This window comes from Bombina bombina, chromosome 7 (assembly GCF_027579735.1).
Source record: "Bombina bombina isolate aBomBom1 chromosome 7, aBomBom1.pri, whole genome shotgun sequence".
Taxonomy (NCBI): Eukaryota; Metazoa; Chordata; class Amphibia; order Anura; family Bombinatoridae; genus Bombina; species Bombina bombina.
This window is the reverse complement of record NC_069505.1, coordinates 253466341-253478352: the sequence shown is the minus strand read 5'-3', so window position 1 is coordinate 253478352 and position 12012 is coordinate 253466341. Positions and strand designations below refer to the sequence as shown.

General features: G+C 36.9%; 1 protein-coding gene across 2 annotated transcripts in view; it reads right to left on the bottom strand.

The window, feature by feature from the left end:
• LOC128635838 (protein Wnt-7a) overlaps nt 1-12012 on the bottom strand; it is a 117072-nt gene that overhangs the window by 90809 nt on the left and 14251 nt on the right. For both annotated transcript variants that reach the window (XM_053688949.1, XM_053688950.1), the window contains exon 2: nt 6579-6805. In XM_053688949.1, the coding sequence (XP_053544924.1) occupies nt 6579-6805 (227 nt within the window). The remainder of the gene's footprint in view (nt 1-6578; nt 6806-12012) is intronic.

The window sequence follows — 12012 nt, the reverse complement described above, 5'->3', positions numbered from 1 at the left end:
CAGTTTGTTGGATTGAGAGCTTGCATTATGTGGCTGTTTTAGGGTCCCAGGTTTTTGGAAAGGACCCTGACGTGGTACCTGGGCTTGTCCCATTTGGCCAAATGCGGTAACTAACCCTTCCATTTTTGCTTTTAATCTTAGCTGAGAGCTTGTAAGTGAGTGCTGGGTTTTCTCTGTGTGTTAGATATGTAGATAGATAGATAGATAGATAGATAGATAGATAGATAGATAGATAGATAGATAGATAGATAGATAAACAGTAGGGTCCAAATGTCTGAGCTCACCAATGACAAACGTGTAATTCTATTAGTATGATCTTGCTAGTGCTTCTGCAAGTGCTACTGTTAGAGCCTTTTTAAGAAAATTAAATATATTTTGTAATCATGTCAAAGAAGCAATTTGAGGACATGTTCTCCTGAGTGCTGGAAATATTTACTAGTACCAAATAGCAGCTACGTTTAATAACACTAAATATATTTTCTTAAAGGGACATTGTACACTAGATTTTTCTTTGCATAAATGTTTTGTAGATTATCCATTTATTTAGCACATCTGGGAGTGTTTTTGTAAAAATGTATAGTTTTGCTTATTTTTAAATAACATTGTACTGATTTTCAGACTCCTAACCAAGCCCCAAAGTTTTAGATGTATACTGATGTCTACAGACTTAAGCTTGCTTCTGTATATGTAAAGGGTCTTTTCATATGGAGGGGTGTCTGCTCTTCCTGCTTTCCCAGCCCATTGCACTGGGTGTCCCAGTCCTAACCTCATCAACAAAGCTAAATTGGAAGCTTCTAAGTAAGTTTTTAAAAGGTCTTTACCAGATTTTTAGATCAGAATCTGTGCATATTCTTCTCTATAATAGTGTCTATTACATGCAGTTATATGAACATTTGTGAATACTGTCCCTTTAAACCAAATAATTTTAATCCAAAGCAAGACCTACAGTGATCCCACCATCAGAAAACCAATATATCAAGCTAACATCATTATGACAAAACATCTGCATTCACAATGCCCTTGGAACAAGATAAATTATACAGCAGCACAACAATCCTAAATACACATGAAATCTGTACCAGGCATAGCTGAAGTCCACAGAACAGCAATGAGCGCTAATGTGCATGGCTTTCCCTATCACAACACCTCAAACCCACTGAAAATCTCTGTGAACAATTGAAAACAAAAAAAGGTGAAACACATTGTAGCCTCTCTAGACATTTTCTGATATGTACTAGATTAATGTGAATTGTAAAATTGTACAATAAATACCAGACAGAGTGAAAGACACATTCTAAACATTTTCCATCCCCATTACAACCTGTTCTACATAAAAATGCAAAACAATTCTCAATACACATCTAGTTTGCATTTTTACCACAAAGAATATTTTTTAGTTTAAAATTATATTCATTCCACTGCTCCTCGCTTGAGTTTTATCAGATTATTGGATTATTCTTATTTTTATTGGTTCAATAAAACAATAAAATTGTGCCTAAATATTTTTTACTAAATACTGCTTGGTAAGACTTTGCATCATTTGGTTGGAACATTAGTATAGCTGGTATCTATACCTGTTGCTATCGTCTGTCAAATGAACTACTGAAACGGGTAAAGTAAGTTTTTTTTATACAAAATATCATATTGATTACAGCACTATGTTATGTAGGGATAGTAAACTTATAGAAAACAAGGTCTGTCATTATGACCCTTTAAATTAATGCAAACAGTGGTCTTACCAATGATTGAGAATGTAAATTTTTACTTGTATTAGGGGAAATAATGTATTTTCCTTTGATAAATACTATAAAGTTTGTCAAATTTGTTTTTCAGAAATGCTGCAGTAAAAACAGATTGCGGTAGTGAAAAAGATTACTTTTATCATCATTTTTTATATACTTGGTATCATATGTTGAAAGCATACTTGGGTAGGTTCAGGAAAAGCAATGCACTGCTAGTAGCTAGCTGGTAATTGGTGGCTGCCCAAATATGGCTCTTGTTACTGGCTCAACTGATGTGTTCAGCTAGCTCCCAGTAGTAAATTGCTGGTCCTGAAACTACCTAGGTTTACTTTTTAATAATGGATACCAAGAGAATGAAGCCAATTTGATAGTATAAGTAAATTGGGAACTTGTGTAAAATTGCAGGCTTTTATTTGAATTATGGAAGTTTAATTTTGAATTTATTGTCCCTTTAAGATTATTGCAGTGGTTTTGCTGTTGACAATAATTGCTAATAATTGTACCCTTTCTTTACTAAATTTCAATTTTCCAAGCAACTTAACTCATGCAATAGGCATTGAGGTTCCATTAGCAAAAGGGTTTAAACTGAGTTCCTTTTTATTATTTATATAAAACAGCAACTACTACAAATTTTAAAAATATTTTTTGTTTGAAAACATAAATAGAAAGATTCGGAAAACAAAAGGAAATTCACAATTTTGCACAACTCAACAGTAGTTATAGGCTACAGAATATCTAATAAGATACTTCCCACAGCTACATTAGTGGGTAATAAAATGGCTCCATCAGAATGAAAACAACATTTGTTTTATTAGAAAAACTGTAATACTTATTTTTAAAATATTATTTTTTTGCATCAATGCAAAAAATGGACTTTAATGTCCCGGTAAAAGGTCATGGAGGTCAAAATGAATCTTACATGATTTGAATAAACTGTGAATTGCGAAACAAATCTTTCCAGTTTACTTTAATGTCAAACTTGACATTGGTTGAAACTTTTTATGAAAGCATACTGAAGTAGGTGCAGCACAGAATAAATGTGTGTTCAACTCTAGGTGGCACAGTGTGTGTTATAATGTTATACAAGTAACCTGTAGAGGTAGCTGCAGTAGGAAGTGTTAAGAGTCAGCAGGGATCACCCACGGCTTTGTCTTCCCTACTCAGGGGCGGACTGAGACCAACCAGGGCCCCCAGGCACCAATTAGAGAAGGGCCCCATCGACACCCCCAACACTCCTTCACCTCCCTGCTTCAATGCCCAGCCTTACCATGGCCCACTAACCTCCAGGATCAAAAACCCCAAACACCAAGGCCAGAGACAAGTCCCTCAACTTTCATTACCAGACCCCACATCCCAGGTCCCCACAGTGACAGACCCCCCAGGGCCCCCCTTCCTGGGCCAGACCAACACTCATAGGCCCCCAGAGCAACAGACCCCCCCCCCATCCAGAAACAGGGCCCCAACTCCTCCCACCATTAACTGCTTAGTTACTACAAGCACATGGTGATCAGCTGCCTTGGTGACACCACAGATGGGCCCCCCTATGTGCCAGGCCCTCGGTCCAGGTCTTATTTGCAAGACAGCTCAGTCCACCCCTGTCCCCACTACACACACTGACTGGATGTCTCCTACCTAAAGACAAATTTGCTCTCAGTTTGTATGCTGTCTTCTTTACTGAACAGTGCTTCTAGTTATACAGCAGTAGCAGAATTTACCATAGAGTTTTACTACAGAGTAATGGAAGCTATTAGCTTTAGAACTCTATAGCCTCCTCTACAGGTTTCATGTATACAGGGAGTGCAGAATTATTAGGCAAGTTGTATTTTTGAGGATTAATTTTATTATTGAACAACAACCATGTTCTCAATGAACCCAAAAAACTCATTAATATCAAAGCTGAATAGTTTTGGAAGTAGTTTTTAGTTTGTTTTTAGTTATAGCTATTTTAGGGGGATATCTGTGTGTGCAGGTGACTATTACTGTGCATAATTATTAGGCAACTTAACAAAAAAACAAATATATACCTATTTCAATTATTTATTTTTACCAGTGAAACCAATATAACATCTCAACATTCACAAATATACATTTCTGACATTCAAAAACAAAACAAAAACAAATCAGTGACCAATATAGACACCTTTCTTTGCAAGGACACTCAAAAGCCTGCCATCCATGGATTCTGTCAGTGTTTTGATCTGTTCACCATCAACATTGCGTGCAGCAGCAACCACAGCCTCCCAGACACTGTTCAGAGAGGTGTACTGTTTTCCCTCCTTGTAAATCTCACATTTGATAATGGACCACAGGTTCTCAATGGGGTTCAGATCAGGTGAACAAGGAGGCCATGTCATTAGATTTTCTTCTTTTATACCCTTTCTTGCCAGCCACGCTGTGGAGTACTTGGACGCGTGTGATGGAGCATTGTCCTGCATGAAAATCATGTTTTTCTTGAAGGATGCAGACTTCTTCCTGTACCACTGCTTGAAGAAGGTGTCTTCCAGAAACTGGCAGTAGGATTGGGAGTTGAGCTTGACTCCATCCTCTACCCGAAAAGGCCCCACAAGCTCATCTTTGATGATACCAGCCCAAACCAGTACTCCACCTCCACCTTGCTGGCGTCTGAGTCGGACTGGAGCTCTCTGCCCTTTACCAATCCAGCCACGGGCCCATCCATCTGGCCCATCAAGACTCACTCTCATTTCATCAGTCCATAAAACCTTAGAAAAATCAGTCTTGAGATATTTCTTGGCCCAGTCTTGACGTTTCAGCTTGTGTGTTTTGTTCAGTGGTGGTCGTTTTCAGCCTTTCTTACCTTGGCCATGTCTCTGAGTATTGCACACCTTGTGCTTTTGGGCACTCCAGTGATGTTGTAGCTCTGAAATATGGCCAAACTGGTGGCAAGTGGCATCTTGGCAGCTGCACGCTTGACTTTTCTCAGTTCATGGGCAGTTATTTTGCGCCTTGGTTTTTCCACACGCTTCTGCGACCCTGTTGACTATTTTGAATGAAACGCTTGATTGTTCGATGATCACGCTTCAGAAGCTTTGCAATTTTAAGAGTGCTGCATCCCTCTGCAAGATATCTCACTATTTTTGACTTTTCTGAGCCTGTCAAGTCCTTCTTTTGACCCATTTTGCCAAAGGAAAGGAAGTTGCCTAATAATTATGCACACCTGATATAGGGTGTTGATGTCATTAGACCACACCCCTTCTCATTACAGAGATGCACATCACCTAATATGCTTAATTGGTAGTAGGCTTTCAAGCCTATACAGCTTGGAGTAAGACAACATGCATAAAGAGGATGATGTGGTCAAAATACTCATTTGCCTAATAATTCTGCACACAGTGTAAAATTACTACACAAAAAATAAAGAACAAGAGAATTAGGTACATTTGATAACAGAGGTAAATTATTTATATACTCTATTGAAATCATGGAAGTTTAATTTTGACATCCATGCCCTTTTAAGTATCTCAATACTGTTTTTCTCTTGTGCATAATCCAATTATGACTGTCAGGATATGTTTATGTCAGTGCGAGTGTAAATTAGTGATTAGGAGTGTGTAAGAGTAAATGTATTATTAGTGTGAACATACAAGTATAGCTATACAACTGCTGCCTACATACAAGATACAGCTTCTCTCAATATAATTAATTTGTTTAAATATTTTCAAAATATTCTAGTGATAAACCAAGCCCTGCACGTACATTGACAAACATAAAACAGTTCTTTACAAAATGTTTTTGTCCCAGGTTTACAGCCGCGGAACACTAGTAAATAAACAACTGCATTGTTCAGACTTAAAGGGACAGTTTAGTATAAATTAAACTTTCAGTATTCAGATAGGACTTTTAATTTTAATCAACTTTCCAATTTACTTTTATCATCAAATTTGCTTTTTTCTCTTGGTTTAAAGTTTTATTCTTAGTTTAAACTAAACATAGGTAGGCTCATATGCTAGTTTCTAAGCCTTTGAGGGCTGCCTCTTATCACATGCTTTTTAAATCTATTTTCAACACAAAGAGACAGAAAGTACACGTGGGCCATATAGATAACACTGTGTTCAGGCACAGGGGGTTATTTAAGATTTAGCACAAAACAATGCTAGATTTAAGACAATAGATTATAAACAGTCCCAGTCATGTGATCAGGGGGCTGGAAGAAGGTTCCTAGATACAAGGTAATCACAAAGGTAAAAAGTGTATTAATATAACTGTGTTGGTTATGCAAAACTGGGGAATGGGTAATAAAGGGATTATCTATCTTTTAAAACAATAACAATTCTATGGTAGACTGTCCCTTTAAAGGGACAGTCTACACCAGAATTTGTATTGTTTCAAAAGATAGATAATCCCTTTATTACCCATTCCCTAGTTTTGCAAAACCAACACAGTTATATAAATACACTTTTTACCTCTGTGATTACCTTGTATCTAATCCTCTGCAAACTGCCCCCTTATTTCAGTTCTTTTGACAGACATCCATGTTAGCCAATCAGAGCTGGCTCACCTGAACTCCACGTGTGTGAGCACAGTGTTATCTATATGACACACATGAACTAAAACCTTCTAGTGGTGAAAAACTGTCAAAATGCCCTGAAAGAAGAGGCGGCCTTCAAAGGCTTCGAAATTTGCATTTGAACCTCCTAGGTTTAGCTTTCAACTAAGAATACCAAGAGAACAAAGCAAAATTGGTGATAAAAGTAAATTTGAAAATAGTTTAAAATTACATTCTCTATCTGAATCATGAAAGTGTATTTTGGAATAGACTGTCCCTTTAATAAATTCTTTCAGGCCTGAACCTTCATTATCAAATAATTGGTAACATACCCACTTTAATTTCTTTTCCAAAGACTGTTCTTTCTCCCAGGGCAGAACAGTTCCATCGTCCATGTCTGAACTGAAACTGACACTCGCTGATTCCCATCTGAGCGCCTTCCCCGATCACTATGATAGCATCAGGTCTGTTTTGACAGATAACTCTCTGTCTGGGAGCCAAACCTGGAATCTTACTGCAGATTATACTGGCTCCTAGCGCGACCACGGAAGAAAACCCCCTATTGGAAAAGATAAAGGGGAAAAAAATCAGACAGTAGATCCATATATTAAATCAATATTAATTATGTTATATATGCATAGTATATCCATAACTAAATATTGTATTGCAGAAATTCTGCCTAATAAATATATGTTTTATAAGAATGTAAACTGGATTGTTTTGCTGTCCAAGGACATAACGCTTGGAAAGCTGTATTTATCTTATATCCTCTGCTGTGGCCAATTAAATGAGCAACTGCACAGATCAGACAGTCACTGAGCCAGTTACATGGTACAAATTCTGAAATCAGCAGAACCCACCCATGGCACTCTGGGAACAGTGGGAGAAAATTAAAGGTAAAGGCCAAAAAAAATCAGGCAAAATAAATACTGAAAGTATATTACATCTTTATTTTTTATTTTCTAACAATGTATGATTAATCCTTTTACTCTTCTGTCAAATGTCCCTTTAAAGGGACAGTAGACACCTTGTACTTACAAGACATTTATGTTGTCTTGCTATAAAATAACATATCAGCCTAAACATTTTGAAACAAATAAATACTTTGTTTACTGAAACTGCTCAGACTACTTGCCTTATTGGGAAGAGCCAATCTACAGACAACAATGCTAGCCACGGTCATTATATTTGTGTAAAGTGAATTGTTTTGCAGTTATGAGCTAAAGCCAATTAGGGGGGTGTAGCAGGGTTAGCCTTAAGAAGTCAGCATGTTCATTTCCAGCTTTGAGTATCAGAAAAAAAACACATTTAAAAAGGGAAAAATAAACAATGAGCGTATATTGCAAATTTGTTTTATTATGCTACATTTTATATTAAAATCTCTAGGGGTTTACTGCCTCTTTAAAGGGATAGTAAACCCAAATATTTTCTTTCATGATTCAGATAGAGCAGCAATTTTAAGCAACTTTCTAATTTACTCCTATTATCAATTTTTCTGCTGTCTTTTTGTATCTTTATTTGAAAAACTAGGAATGAAAGCTTTGGAGCCGGCCTACTTTTAATTCAATACCCTGGATAGGGCTTGCTGATTGGTGGCTACATTTAGCCATCCAATGAGCAAGAACAATCTAGGTTCTGAACCTAAAATGGGTCAGCTCATACAGTAGGGCTTTGAGATAGCCATATATGGGCGAAACGCGTCAGCGCAGTATCAGAGGACGCCCAATGTTGAGACTTATCTATGGCTTACCCTATCAATAGATCGAAATTAGCTCTTACAATTACAGTGGTGGGTCAAGATTAATTTAGTGTCACAATACTACCAGGCAGCCTCCTATATAGACAGCGCCAGCATAGCAGCATATTACCCAGTTAACACTGTGAAGATCTTAGGAGAGTAGCTATAAAATATACAGTATATTATATGAAATGTAGTAAAGTTGCCGCAACTGCAATATGTGCGTTGGTTAACTATTTCACTTGTATTATTTAAAAGCTAAGCTGGGCACGTAATTCGCATGCATGTTTATGCTATAAATTCAAGCTGCAGATGTATATATATATATATATATATATATATATATATATATGATACTCCCCCCCTTATAATACGAATGTAGCAGTTAATGATTAGAACTGTGATTATCATTAAACAAGTTGCAAGATGTGCACTTGCATAATTTAAGTTATCAAATCAAATCTACAATATGTATGCTTGATAATCATAAGTTTAACCCTACCCTATACAATAATTATTCAAGATGTATTTATACACACTTCACCACAATCTCTTATGAATAGATCAAATATGGTAATATAGCATAACCGCAACTTGTGCAAGACTGTCTATCTACAGCTTGGCAACTAAGTTGCATTGTTTAGGAACTACATTTGATACATCAAGCAATACAATTGCACTAATAGAAATTAGGTTGTGTGAGTTTTAAATTTGTGAAACCCAGTGAGCCGTGTGCTACAGCAGAGAGTCTCTAAGTTACAAACATGCCAACTTATAGTACTATAACCCTACTTTAGGGTGAGCAACACAGAGATTATAAGGAACCTCATGGACGATAATTAAGTATTATTTTTTCAGTCTCACACATAAAGGCCACAAATACACTTGTACAAACATAACACAACCTTATCCAATCGACCTAAACCTAATCTATCTTTGATGCTATAATACTTTGACATTTGTTAAAACTCTATAAAAAGAGCTCACTGTGATATACAACTAATATATTTGAACGCTATAACAGTATTTGGGCAATACTGCTTCAAACGAAGAATATGTTACATTAGTCAAGCATATCCTGTGTTTACCAGCAGTAGGTATTGGTGGACTTACATAATCTAAGTAACTTGATCTTTTGCCATTCTAACCACTGAGGGTACTAAGCTCAAATACATATTTATTGGCAGGTGCTGACTCCAAACATTATATGTTAAAGGCAGTGGTACACTAACAATTGTGATCACCACACCATTTTGATACATGGAAGAATTTCACATTGCGGTTTTTAACCCTGTATTTGTCTATGCTCACTATTTTAAGTTAATCTAATAAAAGTTATATTTTATTTTTATAACTGGAATTTTCTCGCCATTTAATCTGGGCATAGAGTGCTGGAACTGCATCCTTGTAGTGGAACTCTCTTGCTCCACAATTTTTTCAGTAGTGTATGAAGTTTTAGTACCAACAGTAGTGTTTATAGTTTTACTTCCAACAGTAGTGTATGTAGTTTTAGTACTAACAGTAGTGTATGTAGTTTTAGTACCAACAGTAGTGTATGTAGTTTTATTACCAACAGTAGGGTATGTAGTTTTAGTACCAACAGTAGTGTATGTAGTTTTACTACCAACAGTAGTGTATGTAGTTTCACTACCAACAGTAGTGTATGTAGTTTTACTACCAACAGTAGTGTATGTAGTTTTACTACCATCAGTAGTGTATGTAGTTTCACTACCAACAGTAGTGTATGTAGTTTTACTACCAACAGTAGTGTATGTAGTTTTAGTACCAACAGTAGTGTATGTAGTTTTACTACCAACAGTAGTGTATGTAGTTTTAGTACCCAACAGTAGTGTATGTAGTTTCGCTACCAACAGTAGTGTATGTAGTTTTACTACCAACAGTAGTGTATGTAGTTTTACTACCAACAGTAGTGTATGTAGTTTCACTACCAACAGTAGTGTATGTAGTTTTACTACCAACATTAGTGTATGTAGTTTTACTACCAACAGTGGTGTATGTAGTTTCACTACCAAAAGTAGTGTATGTAGTTTTACTACCAACAGTAGTGTATATAGTTTTACTTCCAACAGTAGTGTATGTAGTTTTAGTACTAACAGTAGTGTATGTAGTTTTAGTACCAGCAATAGTGTATGTAGTTTTAGTACCAACAGAAGTGTATGTGGTTTTAGTACTAACAGTAGTGTATGTAGTTTTACTACCAACAGTAGTGTATGTAGTTTTAGTACCAGCAGTAGTGTATGTAGTATTAGTACCAACAGTAGTGTATGTAGTTTTAGTACCAGCAGTAGTGTTTGTAGTTTTAGTACCAACAGTAGTGTATGTAGTTTTACTACCAACAGTAGTGTATGTAGTTTTACTACCAACAGTAGTGTATGTAGTTTTACTACCAACAGTAGTGTATGTAGTTTTAGTACCAACAGTAGTGTATGTAGTTTTAGTACCAACAGTAGTGTATGTAGTTTTACTACCAACAGTAGTGTATGTAGTTTTTAGTACCAACAGTAGTGTATGTAGTTTTACTACCAACAGTAGCTATACTTTTAGTGCAAAGAAATATATTTTTAGACCAACATTATTTAATCAAATAATAGAGGGGATGTTTATTAATCACACCTGTGACAAAATGAATAATTCATATGATTAACAGCACCATTGCAGCTTTTTGTTACTGTAAGCATATTGAGAACTTCTGACAAAAATCCTTAAAGCACCCTGTAATTTCAAGTTTTTCCTAAGTACTGCAATAAATTAACATATAACATGTCTGCAAAAAAATAAATTAAAAAATGCATTAAAGGGATACTAAACCCAATTTTTTCTTTTCATACTTGGGGTAGATTTACGAATGTCTCACCAGAACTGCTTGTGTAATACCGCCCCCTGCAGATTCACGGCCAATCGGCCTCTAGCAGGGGGTGTCAATCAGCCCAATCGTATAGGATCAGGCAGATTGAAGACTGCATACTCAGAGGCAGCGGACAAGTTATGGATCAGCGGTCTTTAGACCACTACTTCATAACTGCTGTTTCTGGTGAGCCCGAAGGCTCACATGGAAAAAGGGGCATCAAGCCCCATTCGGAGCTTGATCATTTGGCCCCTTGGTATCTTTATTTGAAAAAGCAGGAATGTAAAGCTTATGAGCCGGCCCATTTTTGGTTTAGCACCTTGGATAGCGCTTGCTGATTGGTGACTACATTGAATCTAAAATGAGCCGACTCCTAAGCTTTCATTCATGCTTTTCAAATAAAGATATCAAGAGAAGGAAGAAAAAATGATAATAGGAGTAAATTAGAAAGTTGCATAACATTGCTGCTCTATCCGAATCATGAAAGAAAAAAATTGGGTTTAGTGTCCCTTTAACACCTTGTTTGGTGCAGCTGTTTTTAGTAATTCCACCCATGCATTGTGTTATTTTGAGGTGCTAATCAAGGCTTGTTCTGTAGTTGACACTGCTGGTTATTGTCATTTTGTTAGCAAACTCACACCTAGATTACGAGTTTTGAGTTAGAGGCTGTGCGGTGCTAAGGAGCAGTTTATGCCCACCGCTCACTTACAGACAACGCTGGTATTACGGGATTTTACAAACCCAGAGTTAGCCTCAAAAAAGTGAGCGTAGAGCAAAATTTAGCTCCACATCTCACCTCAATACCAGCGCTGCTTACGTTAGCGGTGAGCTGGAAAAACGTGCTCATGCATGATTTCCCCATAGGAATCAATGGGGGAGAGCCGGCTGAAAAAAACCTAACACCTGCAAAAAAGCAGTGTAAAGCTCCTAACGCAGCCCCATTGATTCCTATGGGGAAATACTTTTTATGTCTACACCTAACACCCTAACATGAACCCCGAGTCTAAACACCCCTAATCTTACACTTATTAACCCCTAATCTGCCACCCCCAACATCGCCAACGCCTGCATTATATTATCAACCCCTAATCTGCCGCTCCGGACACCGCCGCCACCTACATTATACTTATGAAGCCCTAATATGCTGCCCCCAACATCGCCG